The sequence below is a fragment of the Leguminivora glycinivorella genome, chromosome Z (assembly GCF_023078275.1).
Source record: "Leguminivora glycinivorella isolate SPB_JAAS2020 chromosome Z, LegGlyc_1.1, whole genome shotgun sequence".
Taxonomy (NCBI): domain Eukaryota; kingdom Metazoa; phylum Arthropoda; class Insecta; order Lepidoptera; family Tortricidae; genus Leguminivora; species Leguminivora glycinivorella.
The window spans coordinates 4,794,741-4,817,278 of record NC_062998.1 but is presented as its reverse complement, the minus strand read 5'-3'; the positions used below and the strand labels follow the sequence as shown (position 1 = coordinate 4,817,278).

Below are 22,538 nucleotides of genomic sequence, written 5' to 3'. Positions count from 1 at the left end.
ACGACGGGGTGTTATAAGTTTGACGTGTCTGTCTGTCTGTCTGTTTGTGTTTGTGACTGTCTGTGGCATCGTAGCTCCCGAACGGATGAACCGATTTCGATTTAGTTTTTTTTTATTTGAAAGCTGAGTAAGTCGGGAGTGTTCTTAGCCATGTTTCATAAAAATCGGTCCACTATGTAGCGGTCGGGGGTTTTTTCAAAATTTTAATTTTATGTAACTCTGATAAACAAAAACTTTTGTTTAATCAATAAATAATCCCGCGTAAACAAATTACCACTATTTTTTTTAGATTCCTCTCTTTGCCCCACTTTCCTCTACGTGTGCTGATATATGTATGTATGTTAGTCTGTCCACAGCCTATTATACGCAAGCACGCACCGTGACCTTACAGTACCTTGCAACCATAGACCACAACTGTGACGCTATTTTTTTTATGACAATCGAGTTTAAATAAAGAGCAAATCGATTTATTTTATATTGCATCATACGATTGTATAACATACAAATTGATTTTTAAGGTCATTTAAATTTTATAATACGTATTTTGTATGCTATTATAAAATAACATAAATAAATGAATAAAATGGAGCTGATAAGAGAAAAGTGGCGTTTGAATCGATTTTTATAAGAAAGCAATTTGTCCATGAATTGCCAGGTAACTACTTAGGAAACAAGAATCGATCTAATAGAATCTTTGGTTTTAATATTTATTTCTTATTGTTTGTTCGTTATTCAGTATGTATTTTTAAAACTCTGCGATTTCGCCTACATTGTTGGGCTATATTTCCCAAGCGAATACTTTAATGGTTCCGGAAACTACTTTAAAATCTTAGCGGTAGCGACATTTCGTGCCCCATTTCAGCATGCCCAAGATGTAGAAAAGGCAGATTTGTCAAGTCAAGGTCCCAACTTTGACTAGTCACAGACTGATCAATTGATCATCATGATTGATGAAAAATATCATAAATAGTCATGACAAATAACCCCATGTCATGTCGGTTCAGGAATTTAAGCGCGAAAAGGTAGATACCTATTTACACTGGTAGGCACACCTTTTTAAAAATATGCAGGAGTTGAACAACTTACAGTAAAAATACAGAAAAATAGGTAACATATGACTAATTTAACGTCACAGAACCAATGTCGAAACCCCGTATCGTTCGTGCACTTATTAGTTGAGGTCCGTTGGGTGTTCAATTTCTGGAACGATATTACACTCATATTAGACTACGACTCATTTTGATTGCGTCGCCATTTTATTTTCAATTTTACACACTTAATCATAAACTAGTGTCCAAAGCCTCGATAAAAATAAGATAAATAAACTTATACTAGAGTGGTTTTAACAGCTTATTGTTGGTTCAAATGTCATTATTTTATTTAAACATATGAAAATACTTTTCTCAAACATGGTGTGAAATATTGATGTTATGTGCCTTATAATTGGCAGCGAAGTATGACGTTGCAGGTGCGGCTAGGACAATTGATAGATAATGGAATTTCATACAAACCTTGCAGGCCAAGGCCGGCAAAGTCCTCTTTTTTAATTTCCAAACACAGATAATTGTGACATAACATCCAGGTATTTAGCCAATTAAAAAAAAAAACAATAAGGGGCTTTATAGACGTGCCGACTGCAACTGGTACGGGCCCTAGACAATATTTGATTTTGGGTGCGTTTTCATACAAAAAAATTTTTTTTCGTTTTTTTTGAATTTTTTTTTTAACTTTTTGTTTTTTTATAAGCGTATACGGGGGGGTCTATATGTCTTCGGCCGGCAACCCCCTTTGTCCCGGCCTCTGTAGTAATGTACTATTATTGGCCTATTCTGAGTCCATTTATTGCCTACGCTACATATCCGAGAAATTTTTCTACGTTCTGTATTCTGCTAAGAACAAAATATTAATCTTAGAATTGTTAAGGAAAATACTTGCAGACAAGTATAACGTCATGCGAATAAATTAGCATTGATTTTTCTAAAGTCTTCTATTCAAATATCATGTATGGCATTCTTTTGTTTTAAAATTTAGTGGTAATGACCACTCGTTTTCGATTCTGTTAGTAGAATTTAAATCGTTAGTAGTGGAGATATTAATGAACGAAATTCACGAATACGAATGGTCGACATTCAAAAATCGGCTCCCTAGGCCAAATTTTATTGTAATTTTTATTTTGTAACATTTATAAATAAAAGTATAAACTAGTACAAAGAATCTTACAGATAATAATCCTATAAACGGATATGATTCTGATTTTACTTCGAATGTCTATGGTCTGCCGATTGTAAGTCTGCCGAACTATTCGAAAAAAAAAAATTCTGAAGTGGACAACAGTTGAGTTTTCGAATGAATTTGTTTATTATATTAACATCCATGATATTTATGTCCCTTACAAACCATTTTCTTCCAATGCCGCATGTTTCATAACATGTGTTTAAGCATATTTTTAATTCGCTGAGCATAGTGTAATATTATATTCGTAATAACAAGTGACATGATTTTCAAATATAAAATTCGCCAAGCAGCCATACTTACAAAAATAAGATTGTATTGTGTAACCGCGAGATAAAATATATGTAGATTTAATTTTTTTATCTCGGAGTTTTTTTTTTTTTTAATTTCGGGTTGTGCTTGAAATTCAATAGTCTTATTTCCTAGTTCTAAAATTATTCAGACATTTTTTGTAAGTAGGTACAAATCGATGATAAAGTAGAGGAGCAATTTTTTTTTAATTATCTCTCCACTAGTATGCATTAATATTCTACTAATGTAATGAGGAGCGAGTGGTTAATATTACTAGATTCTTATTTTCCTCAGATTTTCGAGTGATGAAATCGAATACCCAAATTAAAAAAAAAGTGCCTCAGAATTCACTTTTTTGGGGTAAATAGTTTGGCTTAAAGTAATCTATTTAAAATAAACAAAATACATCCCGAAATATATTTTTTTCTCACCGGGTTTTACGTAGAGTACGAGTATGTGAATAACTTAAATGTGAAAATATATCAATCGGAAACCTAGCAGCGTCAAAAAGAATTTAAAAAGAAATTAAGTACTTAAGTTACTTACCGTAGACAAGAGGCGCGAACCGAAGCGCGGGACGTTCGAAATTCGAAATTCAAGAACAAAACTATTAAGTTGGCAATACTTCGCGACGAAAATTTAAGTTTAACGAGACTTTAAACGCGGCGCACTGAAATCCAGATGCGGTGATTCGAAATTTAAACTTTTTTTAATTTTTTTTTTAATTGCAGCCGTATCGTTCTAGGGCTAGGACGATACTGGCATGATAGCCACCGTCGCTACAGCGATATCAGTCTCACTATCTTTCCTAGATATTGTAGATAGCATAGACAAGCTGCGATCTACATACGACTGTATAAAGTAAGACTAGGGTTGAAATATGCTTGGATAGCAATGATGGGCGGTAGGCGGCGGTGCGTTTTCAGAGATAGAATGTCGTACAGGTGTGGAAGAAAACTTTGTGTTTTGTCAATTTTTTTTTATTGATCTCTCAATACAATTTTCATATTTAAAGTAAAAGAGTACAATAGCAATTACTTCTTGTATAGCGAGCGTCGTAATGTACAATTGTACATAATGTAAACAATTCAATTCATAAAAACATTTTAAGAAACATTGGTTATGTCATAAATCAGTTTTATCATTAATTATTAAAATAAAAATAAACTATATTTCACAATGAATAAATAATACCTAATTGTACTATTAAATAATGTCAAATTAAAATAAATAAAGACAGAAAGCAAGAACCTCTATAAACCATTATACTAACTGTTTACTTATTAAATTACACAAATTAACGAAATCTAATCTGATACATTTAAACGAGCAATAAATAAATAAATATTATAGGACATTTTTTACACAGATTGACTGAGCCCCACGGTAAGCTTAAGAAGGCTTGTATTGTGTGTATTCAGACAACGATATATATAATATACAAATACATATATACCTACATAAAAAACATCCATGACTCAGGAACAAATATCTGTGCTCGTCACACAGATAAATGCCCTTACCGGGACTCGAACCCGGGACCGCGGCTTAGCAGGCAGCAATATTCTTGTATACGCACTTTTTTTCCTTTAGGAGCGATTATTTCCGAAAATATGAATATTATCAAAAAATGATCTTAGTAAACCCTTATTCATTTTTAAATACCTATCCAACAATATATCACACGTTGGGGTTGGAATGTTCAGGTCAATCGAAGAGGAGCTACCAAAAATCGCGTTTATCAAACGCCCCGTACACACCTGGAGACCGTTGAGAACGACTGAGGGAATATGGACTGAGCTAGGCGGTGGCTCAAGATAGAAAGGCGTGGAAGGATCTTGTGGAGGCCCTATGCACCTATGGGGTGCCTTAGGACATACAACAACAACTTTTGGGGGGGGGGGGAGGGGTTACCCTAATAAAACATTTTTTTCCATTTTTTATTTTTGCACTTTGTTGGCGTGATTGATATACATATTGGTACCAAATTTCAGCTTTGTAGTGCTGACGGTTACTGAGATTATCCGCGGACGGACGGACAGACAGACATGGCGAAACTATAAGGGTTCCTAGTTGACTACGGAACCCTAAAAACGTACCTCAAAGCCCTAGAGAAAAAGGTACGGTGGCCTAGATGGCATTACACCTTTGGGGAACGCTCAGCTATATGATATGACGCTTATATTAATATTTGACATTTTAACACATTATCAGGCTTACAATATGGGCCAAATTGTCAAAACTGAGGTTCAAAAGTTTTAAGCTTGTGTCGAGAGATGGCAGTCTATGCACTGTGATTACACATTTTACTTTGACAGTAACTCTCTATAATACTCGATCCTCTTTTGGTAATATAATACGGTATATCATCTAAAAACACGATGCAATGCAGGTACATACTAGGTACTCGTATAATTAGAAGAAGATTAGTATTTTGTTGTGAAACTTTTTCATTTCATTGTACTTAGAATAAATAAATAAAAAAATATTTCAGGTTAATCATTACAATACAGTTTCACATGTTTTTGACAGAAGAATGAACAAATTATTAATGGAATACCTACCGAATTTTTCAAGTACACTAATTTGATTTAATCCATACTTAATATTATAAATGGGAAAGTGTGTGTGTCTGTTTGTTTGTCCGTCTTTCACGGCAAAACGGAGCGACGAATTGACGTGATTTTTTAAGTGGAGATAGTTGACGGGATGGAGAGTGACATAGGCTACTTTTTGTTTCTTTCTATAAAGTTAACGGTAATAAAAAATCCGTCCGTCCGTCCGTCTGTCTGTCTGTCTGTGTTAGTGTCTGTCTATGGCATCGTAGCTCCCGAATGGATTAACCGATTTAGATTTAGTTTTTTTTATTGAAAGCTGAGTTAGTTGGGAGTGTTCTTAATGAAAATCGGTCCACTAAGGTTATCAATATGAGCATTTGATCAGTCCCATGGCCAGGGCCCCATTTCTCGAAGCTACAAGTTACAATTTACAAGTGGTAGTCAATGTCTAATATGACAAGTCGGAAAGAGACTTCCGCTTGTAACTTGTAACTTTCAGTTTTGAGAAATGGGCCCCAGGGCGTATAAGCACACGTCCTAAAGAAGTTAAAATCATGTTCAAAACCAATATAGTACCTATTGGAATTTCACTAGTTCACCACCCCCTTTCTCTCCGTGGGTGTTGTAGAAGTCGATTGTGGGATATGGGTTCAATTGGGTTGTGCGCGATCGGATAACAATCTACCACTGCATTACCACAATTTTGTTTTCTTTGAACTCCAAGTGTGGCATTGAAACTCTGGCTGTTTCATGTGATTTGCCTACCCCCTTTGGGAATAGAATCGTGAGCTTATATATATATATATATATATATATATATACTTATCTAATAAGAAGTAATAAATTTCTTATCAACGTTTTACGTTGAACAAATTGAATTTCTTAAGGCTGGGAAATATAAAGATTATTTAATTTATTTATAGAAAACTAATGAACAAGTATTGGAAAATTCTTATCTAAAGAAATAAAAAGGTCAAGGTAGCGCGTAAATGTAGATAGTCTGAGATCCAGACGTTTATGTCTGTTACTACCAGGACCCGTAACTTTCATGCCGATGACATCAATTTGACGTCACGCTGCATATAAGATGATTCAAATAGTTTGATTGTAATAATTAATCATTATTCATTAATCAATTTGTATCATGTACAAATGACTTCAAAAGAAGCTATTCATACGTGGAATAATTAATACCTACTTGATACGTGAAACGAAAGGAAATATATTTGTTTTGTTTTAATAATTTATTAGAATATGGTAACAAACATATTTAATAAAATGAATGTAAAATAATAAACAAGTAATTTAGTTTACTTTTCACGCTCGTATCAAGTATGTATTAATTATTTCACGTATGAATAGATTAGGTTTGGAGTCATGATTAAAATGATTGATGAATAATGTTATTATAAAATAAAACTCTTGAATCATCCTATATGCAGCGTGACATCAAATTTATGTCATCGGCGTGAAAGTTACGGGCCCTTGTTACTATACTCTGTACTTATACCGTACTTAAAAAACTAAACAAATAATTTGTACATTTTCGTGTAGTTACAACATTTGTTGGTTAACCAACAAAATATAGGTACAAACAAACCCAAGTGGATCTATCACTGAGAGACCTGTCATTCACCTTCTTAATTGGTCGTAAAGTTTTCATTAACACTCAAGTGGCTAAAAGATCCCTTTGATTTGTTTACATTTTAGTTTGTTTATAGTTGTAGTTGTTTATTTAAAACTGACGGTTAAAGTAACATTTGTACGGGCGATGTAGTAAAAATCGTTGCCAAATTACCGTTGACTGACTCTACCCTATTTTACATTACTTTAGTATCCTGCGCTGCTTCCGTTTAAATAAATATTCTATGACCTTTGCACGTTTAAGTTCGGACCTCTGACTATACTTCCTATTAGAAGGTATTTTTCTATTCTATAGTGGGCGGATATCAGAAAATATTGATATTTCAAAAGGTTACAAGGATTACAAGGTTATTTTAAAAAGTATAAAGGTCTTACAATTTTTATTTACGCTTATTTTTACCCTATTATGTTTTTGCTTGAAATTTGGACCATATTAACCTATGACTTAAAATTGACAAAATTAATATTAGCGCCATCTTGCCGAGAATAAATCAAAGGTGTAAGGCCATTTAGACGACCGAACATTTTTACAAGCTTTTATTTGCTTTCGCCTGTCCCGTAGTCTGTCTGTAATCAAATCTAGTTTCCTATTCTTAAAAATAAAATATTTTATCCAGTGCACGAAATAAAACACCGCATAATTAGAAGAAAAATATGGAGAGTAGTTATGTTTAAACATAATTTCTATTTAATAAGTCAAACAGAAAGATAAATGAATTGACCGTGACATCACTCCTCAGTATTTCATAGTAATTCCATAGTTTTGACAGTTCTTAAAAAGAAGCTGATTTGACTAGTAGGAAACTAGCCTATAGATTTGACCCACTTCCCGGTTTCCGATTGAGCTGAAATTTTACACACACAATATTATGTAAATCGCGTGACAATGCAATATTATGGTATCATGGAGCTGATCTGATGATGGAGCAGAAAGGTGGCCATAGGAACTCTGTCACAGTATAATAAAGAGTACTATCGTACAGTATGGCCACTCCCACTCCCCGCTGAACGTGCCGCCCACCCCCTCTCGGTTACCTAACAGTTATCGCCTGTCAAAAATGCGAACAGTCGACCTGTCGTATCTCACTCATACAAGCATAGTACGCGCTGTACGCGTTCACCTACACGAGCTTAGACTGTGTGCTAGGGACGCGCCTCTTTCATATATTTGATCGCCAGTGTCCAAGGTGTGACTCTGTAATGAAATGTCGTATCCCCATCGAGTAAGGGGTTTTTAGAAACGTCTCGGCGAGCAATATTTTCAATAGTTTTTTTTTATGAATACTTTTGCTGATAAAATTGTATCTCGTTTTTTTTAATGCATGTTAATTATAAGATGTAATGTTTTGAAAAGAAGTGGCCCGCCGAGTTTCTTGCCGGTCCCATAGTGGATACCCCCCTCCAACTGAGGGGGGACTGAAATCTTCTCGAGGCTGAGGCGTAGGGTTAGAGCCGGCGTAGTTTTATTTGACGTTCATAAGCGCATTGTAATATGCCTACTTGGAAAATAAATATTTCATTTCATTTCATTTCAATAGACTATGTCTTTTTTTATGGGATAGGAGGCAAACGAGCAGACAAGTCGCCTAATGGTAAGCTGTTGAAAGATAACCTAACCACAAAATTAAAATTTTGCAAAAACCCCCGACCGCGACATAGTAGAAAGTAGATCGATTTTCATGAAACATGGCTAAGAACTAGGGCTTCCAAATACCGGACCTTATCCAATACCGGTATTCATTCCGGTATTGGCGATTTCAATACCGGGATCCCGGGATCACGGTATTGAAATCGCGAAAATGTAGAAACCAAGTAATTTGCTTTAAAATAACAAATTTTATTCAAAATCTCGTTTGTTACTTTTCATGCGTGTTATACTACAGCGAAATCTTGCCAATCCGACTTAGTGATGGGTCAAATCGAATACATTTCGAACTTCATATGTTTCGATTTCAACCCAAAACGGTTCGCAAACTTATGTGGCCAAGTCGGTTCAACTTCTATTGTTTATAAGTATACATAAAAAAGGGCTACGCCCCGTGCTCTTTATTTTTGTTATGAGAGGGACTTAGGACTTAGGACGCAGTATAAAAGCAAGCGGGAAGGAGCGTCAGAAGCACTATCGGTCGAATGGTCATTTTGCAGAAAACTTGGTTGGCATTATTACTACCACCCACGCATAAGACACATTTGGCAAAATATTGTTTTACAGAACATTACTCGACTTCTACTTTGATTTAGCATAGTTTTATGTTTTATATACCATAATAATCGTATAGCATACTATGACACGGGGGTTAAAAATAAATATTAGCGGCAAGAACGTGCGACTTTCAATCCAGAGCTCGCGGGTTCGAACCCAGGCTCGTACCATTGAGCTTTTCGGAACTTGTGTGCATTTGATATTTGCCAGTCGCTTTTCGGTGATGGAAAACATCGTGAGGAAACCGGACTAGTTTCAATAAGGCCTAGTTACCCTTCGGGTTGGTCAGATGGCAGTCGCTTTAGTAATAACTAGTGTCTAAGCCAAATCTTGGGATTAGCTGTCAAAGCGGACCCCAGGCACTCACAAGCCGTGGGGAATGCCGGGATAACGCAATCCATACTTAGTATTATAAATGGGAAAGTTGTGTGTGTCTGTTTGTTTGTCCGTCTTTCACGGCAAAACGGAGCGACGAATTGACGTGATTTTTAAGTGAAGGTAGTTGAAGGTATGGAGAATGACATAGGCTACTTTTTATCTCTTTTTAATCCCCCACTTTACAAAAAAGGGGGGGTGCAAGTTTGTACGGAGCATTCCGCAATTTTCGAACTTGACGCGAGCGAAGTCGCGGGTACAAGCTAGTATTTTATAACGGTCAAATTACAAACTTACTTAACATTTGAAAGGAATATGAAATATAAGACGGAACTGTCAAAATAACGTCAATAATAAAAGCATGGTCACCTGCGGTCGGGCCGGCGAAAGTACGAGTATTTCGTTTCGGTGTATCGTTTAGAAAGGGATACACGTAATTATACTTATATCATGTAACTTACTATGAATAGGTAGGTACTTTAGCATAATATAGTATAGTCACCGGCATAAAAAAAGCTTATTGTCGATGGCGCTTACGGCGTTATGAGTGATGTTCGTGTACAAATACGACGCCGCGGGACGTAAGCGCCATTGAGGTCCCTTTACCCAGATAACTTATTAAGACACTTTTTAAGAGTGTTTCGGCGGTTCCGGGGCAACCTGCGGGGCACGCTGTTACGTCGTCGCCTAAATAGAATATTGTTTTTTTTTCTCGTCTGTTTTTAATCTGTTTTTTACTATTTATGTGCTATACCTATTGTTTTTATTTTTTAGTTTCACAGTGCCTTGGTTTTACTGTTATGCTGTGTAACTTATTTAAATAATAAATAATAATAATAACCGCCATGTGGGATGTTGAATCAACGATAATTGTTCCGATAGTCGTTTCAGCGAACGGTCTCATAGCCAAGAGTCTCGACCAACATCTTAAGAGACTCCTGCTAGGTGGCTGGATCAAGGGCCAGGTGCAGAAGGCGGTGATCTTGGACACAGCGCGGATAGTTCGACGGTTCCTCTCTCTGCAGCCCTAACCACCGGCAGCTTGGGCCCTGCCCCGCTGCTGGCGGCACCCTAGGTTAGGTTTTTTATAATATGTTTATATCCCTTTATATTGTTTTGTAAGTGTTTTTTTATTTTACTTTTATACTCATATTGTAAAAAACCTAGCTTAAGAGAAAAGATAAATAAAGGGAATAATAATAATAATAACGTCACATTTATGCCGGTGGCTGTAAGTACATTAACTTACAAGTTCGGCACGAGTTACGAATTCCCTCTTCGCACGTGCATTGTACGACGTTTTTCAGTACATGTGGTCCTTTAAATTTCAACCTGACAAGAAATGGCTTACTTTGCGAACTAGTGCGGGAAAATAACAACCATAAGTTTGTAAACGAAATAGCACATTACGATACAAGTGTGGGAAAGAGGAAATTCACTAGTTTGGTAATGAGCTCAACACGCAACTCTGTCAAAAAAATTAAATGGCCATATTATGTACTATAAAACGTCGTACGATACACGTGCGAAAAGGAAATTCGTAACTCCCTTCGGTCGTGTTTTAATTTATCGCCACTCGATTCGAACTTCCTCTTTTCCGTACTTGTATTGTAATGTACTATTTCTTCAGATCTAAATGCGCTTTCACATTATCCGATCCTATATCGGATGTCGGACCGATATCCCATACATCACAAGCGCCATTTTCGATTTTTTCTATAGAAATCCTTACGACATCCGATATCGGATCGGATAATGTGAAAACATAGTACGATATAGTACTCTTTATTATTTCCTTTATTTATCTTTTCTCTTAGATTAGGCTGTTTTATAATATGATTATAAAAGTAAAATACAAAACCACATACAAAACAATACAAAATATATAAACACATTATAAAAAACCTAACCTAGGGTGCCGCCGGCAGCGGGGCAGGGCCCAAGCTGCCGGTGGTTAGGGCTGCAGAGAGAGAAACCGTCGGACTATCCGCGCCGTGTCCAAGATCACCGCCTTCTGCATCTGACCCTTGATCCAACCACCTAGCGAGAGTCTCTCGAGATGTTGGTCGAGACTCTTCGCTATGAGACCGTTCACTGAAACGACTATCGGGACAATGATCGTCGAATCAACATCCCACATGGCGGTTATCTCGTAAGCCAAGTCTAGGTACTTACTGGACTTGTCCTTCTCGGCTTTCACGGTACTCTTTATTATTATTATACTGTGCTTGTTTTAATTTATCGCCACACGTTTCGAACTTCCTCTTTTCCGTACTTGTATTGTAATGTACTATTTCTTCAGATCTAAGCTTACACTGGTTATAACAGTGAAACCTCGGTAACCGACAACAATCGTCGTCACTCGTGACGGAAGATGTTTTGCCCCGATTTTGATCGCACGATTTTGAACAAATCCTTGATGTTCAGTCAGCTGGATAAAACGTGAGCCAAAGAGCCTTGGTCTTAAAAAAGTTAAAAAAACGACGGTAAAAAAAGGGTTTAGGATGCTTCTTACAGCTAGACTTTCTCCTTAAAACTATAATCTGCAATTTCGAGTAGCGATAAATTAAAACACGACCGAAGGGAGTTTTTAAATCAACACGAGTTACGAATTTTCCCACAGGCTTGACTAAAATTGATTACTAGTAAAGTACCTAATGTAAAGGTTTCTTTTTGCTCAGTGTTGCCTAGCAGAAATTTTCAGCAGCCGCCACTGGTACGTATTAGGTACAGTCGACCAAAAATGTGGTTTACCACCCTACGGTTGAGGTACGTTTGAAGGGTCGATTTGCAGTGACAATTGCTCTGTCTATATATGATACTTACGTCATGCCATGTGTCAAGTCAACCTTAGCGATCGTTAGAGCTCGCAGAAACTTTTGTCAAAACTGGTACACCACTTTCTTGGCCCACTGTACCTACGGTATTTTTTCCCCACACTAGTTCGCAAAGTCGATACTTCTCCTTCACAAACCACAGGTTCGCAAAGTAGGTTCTTGTATGGTCGAAACTTCAAAGGGCCATAATATTATGTTTTAAAAATATTGTACGATACACGTGCGACGACGGCGTAGCTCATGTCGATTTAAAACACTACATTGGGTCGTGTTTTAATTTATCGCCACTCGTTTCGAATTTCATCTTTTCCACTTGTATTGTAATTAACTATTTTAATATTAATTACGAATAAGTACCACGTTTTAATAAAGAGTCTCCGGGAAATAAGATTTTGGCTCATTCCTTGGCCAAAGAATTGGCATTGCTATTCAGCGAGGGAATAGCCAGCCCATGGGCACACTTCCACAGGGGACAGACTTGGGGGACCTCAGGTAGTTGCATATATGTATATTATTATATAGTATATCTTTATCAAAGCTCTTGTATTGTAATATTCGTAATGTACCTACTATTTTATACTCCTGTTTTTAATTAGCCGGAATTATTGTAAACAAAAGTGTGACCAGTGCTATAAAAAAATTGCACCATTCGAGGTATCAAAATTGCCGATATTTTACAGGTTTATTAATAGTATTTTATGCAACTGGTGGTTAAAAGAGGTCAAAAAAACCGGCCAAGTGCGAGTCGGGCTCGCGCACAAAGGGTTCCGTAGCAGCAAAAAAAATACAGTTAAATCAACCTATCTCAAAAACTATAAGAGATACTTTGATCAAACCAAAAATCGTTGAAAGAGTTAATTAGCATGCATCACCTCTATTTTTTTTAGAATTTTATACCCCGTAGTTATAAAAATAGAGGGGGGGGGACATACTTTTTACGACTTTGAGAGCTGATATCTCAAAAACCGTTCACTTTAAGAAAAATGTTTTTTAGAAAACTTTATATCATTTTAAAAGACCTTTCCATTGATACCCCGGTATGTACATCGAAAAAAAAATTTTCATCCCTCAGTTACATGTATGGGGGCCCCACCCCCAATTCTTTTTTTTACTATTTAGTGTCATAATTTTGTAGCGGTTCATACAACACATATTCCCATCAAATTTCATCACTGTAGTACTTATAGTTTCCGAGTAAATCGGCTGTGACAGACGGACAGACGGACAGACGGACAGACGGACAGACGGACATGACGAAACTATAAGGGTTCCGTTTTTGCCATTTTGGCTACGGAACCCTAAAAAGGCGAGTGGCGTGGGTAACAATTTGAGGCGAAGCCGAAAATTGTTAATAAAGACGCCACGAGCATTTTTTGACTCAGTTAAACACCGTTGCATACAATACTTTTTCTACGACCAAGCACTTACTTTGAAAGAAAATTATAAATTCAATAAATACCTACTTTCAGTCATCTTAGTTATCTAGTGGACCACCTACCATTTCGAATATGCAGTTTGAGTGCAAACATGAAAATAAAATTGTCTATGGTACATGGTTCTTTGAAGCCTGTCCACTAAGACGAATCGAGTCGAGTTGAATCGAGTTCTCATACATTTGAATGCGATTCGACGCGTCGCCAATGATCGCAGCAGAAAACGAACGAGTCTCGACTCTGCGAATGCCAGGCTTTATCTGACATTCTAAGGTTGGCAACAATGTACCTATTTCATACAATATTTTAATTTTCTACGATGAAGTGAATGGTTTGTTAAGTTGGTAGCAATGTATTTACTGAACTGTAACAGCTATATCGTGCTACTGCTACTAAATGTTTTCAGGGTATAGACTAGATAGACTTGTCCTGACATCTTTTATGTAGGGTTTTAAAGTACTATGCACGACCTTGTAAGTCACGAATAACAGTACGAGAGTAGAAAAAAATCTTTACACATTCCATTACACAAATAATGACTCTGTTAAAACGAAAATAAATTTCAACACTAAACGTTTTTGTATATTTATTGAAATTGTTATAAATTTAATTATTGGTTTTGTAAGTATCTGATATGGCAGAACTTCGTCAATTTTGGACCGATTTTTATATTGACTTGCATGGGATCATAATATAATATAACAGTCATTGTGTTCGATCGCTTCACGATTTTAAGTATGTAATAGAGTGACCGTTGATAACTAGTTAAAAGTAATTTGATTTTCTCTCGGCCCTTACTATGAGAACCCCTGACTAGAGCTGCACGTGTTACTTTGACAGTGACAGCAGTTTGTTTACGTTTATTCCGTTCAATTCGTAATTGGATTTTAGGTAGCCACCGTGCCTACACAAAGAACTTTATGTGGCATGCCTCACAAGTAGGTACCATTATTGGTATCACACTCTGAATACGTCTATTGTACTTAACGCACATGAGGTGAAACGATATGATGCAACACACGCCGTTCAACATTAAACCTTATATCTAACTTAACAGAGTTCTAAACCGTTTCAAACGGTATATTGCCAAATCGTACCGTTGTACCAACTTCATTATCACGGGCGAAAAAATGTGAGTGATTTTGAGCTTTATACCGTTGATATAAGGTGTGTGCATATTTTTGGCCGAAAGAACCGTTAGTTTGGGTGAATTACCTGTGCGCTAATTTATTTATGCGAAATGTTTGTTACTAAATTTTGTATGTGTTTGCTATGTTCATTAATGTGCAATTCCCTTTAAGTTTGTACATTTGGATCGCGTCTCCGATTTGGATAAAAATTGGTAGGCTGATAGAGTCCATGATGCTGAGCAAGATCCACTAGGTTTCCCAAAATGTCCTAGGTTGATCATATACATTTTGTTATCATAGGACATTTTGGGAAACCTAGTGGATCTTGCTCAGGATCATGGATTCTATAAGCTTACCAATTTTTATCAAAATCGGAGACGCGATCCAAATGTACAAACTAAACGGGAATTGCACTAATATATCGCTCACTGTTTATTTTTTTCAATCAAATAGGTCCAGTAATGCTCACCTTTGCACACAGACTTTTCTGTGCCTTTGCACGAGGGGATGCGCTGTCTGTCTGGAAAATGTCTTTCAGTAGGATTTTTTTGTACACCTAAAGTATTTTTTGAATTTAAAAGTTATTTAGGTTCATGATCCTCCTTGAGTTATCCCGGCATTCGGCACGGCTCATGGAAGCCTGGGGACCCAGCTTTAATAACTATAATTAGCAAAATTTGGCGAAAGCACTACTTTTAAGTAAGCTCATATAACCAGGCGACCAAAAAGCGACTGCTATCTGACCTTCCATCCCGGAGGGCACCTAGGTAATATGGCTCAACGTTTTTTTTATTTGTTATTTTTCTCATTTTAAATATAAATGACAGCAGTGTCGCAGTTTTGTTTATGGTACTAATCAACGTAGACACATAATTTAAGTTCATTCACACTCACAGAAATATTAAATTTTAAAAATGTGAAAGCTTAAGAACCAGGGCCATCTTGCTTTACTTAAATTACTTTTATTTAATTATTATTAAAACCTGCACTAATTTTGTATAAGGCCAAAACCTAATAATAAAGTAAATTTAGTGAAACTCAAGTCACGAGCCGGGGTTTGGGGTTTGAACCGACAACCTCCGGTTTGGAAGCCGTACGCCTCAACCGCTGACCGGTAAGTTCTGGTTAGGTCCTTATAATTATTACATTATTGTATAAGAAACACGGCGAGTCCTTTCGATCCTCTAGGTAAAAAAAGCGTCCCAAATTACTATTTTTTCCACTTTGTTGCCATTTTTCAAGCGCTTTGTACAACGGATTCAAAGTGGAAAATATGCATTTAATAGGAAATCTTGGGACCTTTTATTGGTCTTTTTTTCTTTGTCTTAGATCGGAAGATCCTGAGTAGGAAAGACATAAACCTACCTCAGAAAAAATATTTATTGGTGATTGTTCTCGCGAAAATGCCCTTATATGCCAAATATATATAAAAACTAGGTTTAGCCCGCAGCTTCGCTCGCATTAGAAAGGGAAAAAAAGTAGCCTATATCACTCTCCATCCCTTCAACTATCTCCACTTAAAAATCAACTTCAATTCGTCGCTCCGTTTTGCCGTGAAAGACGGACAAACGAACAGACACACACACAATATTATAAATGGGATATTAGTATGGACTATGGATAGCTTGTTTTCGTTTGTATGACGATGATGTCGATGACACGCCGCGTCGTGTACGCGAAGGGAATTACATGGTTCTACCGCACTAGATTCCTGGGACATTCCGAACGCTGGTCTTGAGTCGAGCGCTTCTTCTAAACAGGCCCCGTAGCCAAATGGCGTTTCTACAACGCGAAACGAAAACGAAACGTCGCGAAAGGTAGTCTGGCTCGTCGCGCCAATACGCAAGAGCGATAGAGATAGATATCTACGAGCGTTTCTTTTCGTGAGCGTTTGTACATTCGGCTACGCACGCAGTCAGGAAGCTCAACGGCACGATTCGAACTGACATGTCTGTTGTCAAAAGGGGTAGGCAGAGCACATGGAACTGCTCTAGCAGCTCTAGATTCATTGCTATACATCATGTAACGCGTCGCATCGCATTACAGGATATGTAACGCCGTGGCTTGCGTGGGCGACGGTCGCGCGATGGTCGCGCGACGGCGATGCGACGCATACGAAATCAAACCTTATCGATATGGAAGTATGAGACGCGACGACGACACGCAAGACACGGCGTAAGTTCGACTCGCCAACGCGCCACGAACATCCTGACCGCCTTACAACTTAATTTCCACAAGGTTCTAACTAACGGTGTCTCAGAACCTACTGGGACCTTCTTGCAGTGACTTGCCTATATCCTGTTACTGGGACGGAAAGTGTTATGTGTCAGGAAAGTGGTAATTGTTGGTCGATATTAAAAGTAAGACGGCTTAGCTCGGTCTTTCCTAGCGCGTAGTGACCTTGCCTGCTAATCCGCGGTCCTGGGTTCAAATCCCAGTGAAAGCATTTATTATGTGCGATGAACACGGATATTAATTGTTCCTGAGTCATGGATGTTATGAGATATTGGTGGGAACACCTTACACAGATCAACTTAGCCCCAAACTAAGCAAAGCTTGTACTATGGGTGCTAAGCGACGATATACATACTTAAATAGATAAATACATACTTATATACATAGAAAATATCCATGACTATGGAATAAATATCTGTGCTCATCACACAAACAGGTCAAATGTCAATGAAACTAATATGACAGGTCGAATGGCCGCGTTATTGACAGGCAGTAACTGTGAGGTAACCGAGAGCGGGTGGACGGCACTTTCAGCGGGGAGCGGGAGTAGTACCTACATACTGTATTCTTTAAATATTATACTGTGTCGTCGGTCCACCATCTTGGACTTCCCACGCGGAGTTTTCCGGTTAACTATTAAAGTAAAGTCTAGCTGTTAGTTGAAAAAGAAAATGCATCTAAGAGGACACACCGCTTATAATAGTTGCGAGCGATGCACAGATTACCGCTAATAGTTGCTGCATTATCATAGAACTGGTGGTGAATTACTACACCCTGAAGTCGAAAAATTGTCGGACGTCTAAGCTGCGTTATCAAGTGTTCTGAGCAGTTCTGAGTTCAGGGGGGCGATTTTTGAATCTCACATACGGGATTTGTCACTAAAATACCGGTTGAAAACGGTGACTTGCTTATTATTTTCAGTGACAATTTTCTGAATTCGATCGCGTGAGACTCAAAAATCGGTCTTCTGAGCGAGCAGTCGTTCGTTCTTTAATCGATAAAGTATGGAAGTCATTTATTTTATCTGCGCACAAAAGAACGAATGCACGCTCAGAACACTAAGTTCCATCTTCTTTTATAAACTTATGTATAATATGAAAACGCACTAAGGCGGTCTTCACACATACGCGCAATACGCGCATCGTATTGTCACGCTCATACTGAGAAAGACGTGCGAATTCGCATCAGTACGACAATTAATGATAAACGATATTACGGCTGATTCACTTTGTCACGTTCACGCCAGAGTGCATAGTTAGCTTGGCCCGACTATACGTGCTAATATAGGTTGATCTATTTTATATTATATAAATTTAAAGTAAAGCAGAGTGACAAAATTGAACTGGATATAATAAAATAGGTAATACCACAACTTTATTATATGATATAACGTCTATATTGCTGTAGTTTGTAGGTTAGGTATAGGTTTAGCTTAGGAACGTCTACCGTCTCCAATTCTCCTTTAATTGCTCTAAGGTTAACTGGAAGAAATCCCTTAATAGGATAAGTTCGCCTTTGTACAAATGATGTGTGTGTTAATTCTTTTTTCTTTACTGTGTGTGTTCTTATCTTTGCACAATAAAGTGTATTACTACTACTACTACTACTACTTTTCTTAGAGTAGCACTGAAACTTGAGTAGTTATTAAAGTGCTATGCCTACCCCGTTTGGGAATACAGGTGTGACTTTATGTACGTATGTTATGTATGTAGTAATAGCTACTTTAAGTGCAGGTTTTAATTTTTAATTTTTTTTCGTATGTGAGAATTTTTATATTTTTCCTACCAAATGAACTCTTTCAATTCCAGAATGCTAAGTTAGAATTTGTCATGTTGGATGATGGTTTGTATGTTTTGGATATGAAACAAATATTAAGGATTCAACCAGGTAAAACAAATGTCATATAACTTGTATGGACTGCATCACTAAGGGACGTGAAACATCGTACGAAAATTTTGGAAAATTTTTTGTCTCCTATCAGGATTCAAAGAGCTCGCGTTAAGTACAAAAAATTCGAAAAAGAAAAAATAGTGAAATCGGTAGCAAAATAAAAGTTTTCTCTAAGGCACCGGCCACATCAGAGCGTCGCGTGTCTCGGGGCGCGCAACGGACGTCGGCGCCACGCCACCTGAGTGTAATTCAGAAAGCGTCTCCTCAGTACATTTTGTATAGGAAGGACGTAAGGCCGTTTTCACATTATCCGATCCGATATCGGATGTCGGAAGGATTTCAATAGAAAAAATCCAAGATGGCGCCTGTAATGTATGGGATATCGGTCCGACATCCGATATCGGATCGGATAATGTGAAAACGCACTAAGGCGCGCCGCCAAGCGGCGCGGCGCGCGCCACGCCGCCGCCACGCCACCTGGGGCGCGTCTTACGTCCTTCCTATACAAAATGTACTGAGGAGACGTTTTTTGAATTACACTCAGGTGGCGTGGCGCCGACGTCCGTTGCGCGCCCCGAGACACGCGACGCTCTGGTGTGGCCGGTCACTAGAACGATAGAGTATAAAATACTTAACAAAATTATTGGCCAAAGTTATCATTTTGTTCTATTTCCGTCTTACAGCGTTACCGCTTTGGCGATAACGGTCGACTTTTGTTGATAAGATCGACACTTCACATTTTATTTCAATTATCTGTGTATGACTCAAAATACAACAGTATTACTTATCAATAATAGTCTTCTTTTGTCAAGTACTCATGGCAGAAAAGTTTCTAGTTATTTGATGACTACACTCATAAATCATAGATCACCTTTTATAGACAACGCACCACACTTTTATCAACCTTTCTTTCGATGCAGACATGTGAAATAAGATTTTTGAGACGTCTTTGACAAGGACACTCATTAAGAGAATTCGAAAACAAAAAAAATATGGTTGCATATTAACACTATTAACTATAAAACTGCCGCGAGACTCTTAAAATACTTTTAAGCGGGTTTACTCACGTATTAATAAAATACGTGAGTAAAACCAGCTTAAAATATTTTTAAATACGGTTGCGTTGTTTTATCCCAGAATCCTATGCTTACATGCTGTAGTCATGCTGTACTGTGAATTTGTAGCACTTGGTTGCAGTTTTACCTGTTACGTTGTAGAGCAACAGTGCGAAATGTCAATATTAGTTTGCATGACTTAAACAGTATACTCGTAATATACTAATATTATAAGCTAGCGATCTAGGTAAATAAGCAGTGTCAATATATCATTTTCACATGAAAATGAGGAGCAGAAGGTCTAGGTACCTAACCGGCCAGGGAGTAGTTAAGCCAATTTTTTTTATTTATAATTTTCTTTGTAAGGTTTTAATAGTGTTTTTATTGAGTGTATTGTATATGTTATTGAATGTTTTATTACATTTTCAATAAACCTTTTTGATAGTTTTATAATTATAAAGTAACGTGAAAGTAATAGAACTATATCGAAATATAAATTTTAAGATAACTTTCCACCTATTACTCTTTATTAGGATTAGGTACCGAAAAAAATTGTAGCAATTCTAGATATAAATCATATGACCAATAGAATAATTAAATTTGTTTTTTATCATGCAGAAACGTCTGCGAGCGATATTACATATGTAATTTTAAATTAAAGGAAAAATGGAAAAATTCACACCTTTGCGATTAGGCCATCGCGCTTCCAACTGCGCTACGGAGGCCTGCTGGATGTGTGCGAATTTATCCATGCCTTCCCTCAATTCTCAACCGCCTTAGGGTGGCGTTATAGCAAACATCTACCCGTAAGAATAGATCTTAACAGGCACTGGAGTCTCAATTTACATTGAGAATTGGCGAATTCTACACTTTTAGTAACAACCAACTAAAGAATAATTAAATTATCGGAGGTGTGAATTTTTCCATTTTTCCTTTAATTTAAAATTAAATAATTAAATTATCTGTAATACTATACTAATCCTTTATTAAAACGTCTTATCTAAGTACATACCAATAGTACCTACTGAAACACAGTCATATCTAAAGAAAAAACCTATTGCCCGATTCGAAAAAAGAACAATGTTAAATAGGAATCGGATCCGATATGTCAGTGTCTAAGTATAATAATATAATACCGAAACTAAACTATAAAAGTAGGGTGATAAAATATTACTAATTAAAACGCGAAATTACACTAATTTTAACTTTTTAAACAGTTATAAGCAAACTTTTACGAGTGCAAAACTAAAAAAAAATACATTTAAGTTTTAAACGTTATTCTGGCTGGGACGACATGAAATTACAATTTGGAACATCTCTATATTTTCTTAACTGAAGGGAAAGTCTTATAAAACATACAAAAACTAAAAAGCAGTGTCTCAACAATAACTTAAATTAAAAAATTTATTTTTAAATATTTTTTATAACTTTACCTAATTAACATTCAAATACAATAGTCCTAAATCTTGAAAATTAAACAATAAAATTATTTCTGTGTGACATGTTTGTTTATGTTATGAGATAATTAGCTCGTTATTTACCTACAGTGTATTCAAAGAATGAAATACAAATAACATAGTCGCACAAAAAATGCCAGCGCAATAACACATACATCAAATTTAAAAACAGCACATAGCGTACAGAACGTGATAGAGTTTTCCAACACGTAATGTCTACGTCAAATGAAATTACGTGCTTAATACGCATTAAAAAAAATCGCGCAGCTATTTCGCTTTAGCACAAAAAAAACTTACCATAGTTCATAGGAAATCCCATCTAAAACACTCCACTGTTTGTTTTTGACTTTCGTATTTTGGGAGCGCGGTAACCATGGAAACGGCAAGATGGCTGACGACGCATGCGCGCGGCGGCTCAAGCCGGACTGACATTGGCGATGGCGCATGGCGCGCTTCCCGGCATGGGTAAAGAATTATTCGACCATTGAGATTCCGTGGTATTTTAATGATATCAAAGTGTTTTTTTGTTACGAAATGGTGCTCTAAAAGGTTTGAAGGAGTTCTAATGGGTACTGTCTTTATGGTTACATGGTTACTTGTCTACATTACATAACTGCTGACACACGTACGAGTACCTATCTTCAAATATTTTTTAATACTTTACTATAATATGATAAGGGTGTATTTTTTCTAGTAAACTAAATACATTTAGACGTTCCTATATATTTAAATTATAATAAAATTTGTACATACTAGAAAAAAAATTACATATCTAACTGCATTGCGAATTAAGCAAAATAAAAGAAGTTGTATCTCTTGTTTCTGTCACGTACAATAAACTTAAGGAACATATTTTTTTTTAACTCTAATCACACAATTTAAATCTAATAATTTTATTTGGTCATAACTCAGTAACAGCCACAAATAATATAAGTAAAAATGCTCCAACCCGGATTCGAACCACCTTCCCTCCTTCAAACATTCGTCAAGATCGGATAACACTAAAATAATACATCTCAAGTCTTCTAAGCCTACGATAATCCCAAGTATTTACTCAATGGAACACAGTGACAATCAATGACCCTTAAAATCAAAGGGATGGGGAACCGGATCTGATTATGGGTTAGTGGGTGTGTTGGGGTGACCATGGTTCGGGAAAAATAGTTTAACCACCCACGATCCTAATACAGTCTCGTCC

At 36.9% G+C, this 22,538-nt stretch overlaps 1 protein-coding gene across 3 annotated transcripts in view; it reads right to left on the bottom strand.

The window, feature by feature from the left end:
* LOC125241652 (prion-like-(Q/N-rich) domain-bearing protein 25) overlaps positions 1 to 21,761 on the bottom strand; it is a 51,116-nt gene extending 29,355 nt beyond the window's left edge. For 2 of the 3 annotated variants that reach the window (XM_048150224.1, XM_048150223.1), the window contains exon 1: positions 21,638 to 21,761. In XM_048150224.1, coding sequence (XP_048006181.1) covers positions 21,638 to 21,659 — 22 coding nt within the window. In that variant the 5' untranslated portion in view covers positions 21,660 to 21,761. Of the gene's footprint in view, positions 1 to 3,069; positions 3,257 to 21,637 lie in introns of those variants that run through there. The other variant, XM_048150225.1, reaches the window with a different exon arrangement.
* Positions 21,762 to 22,538: the final 777 nt, after the last annotated feature.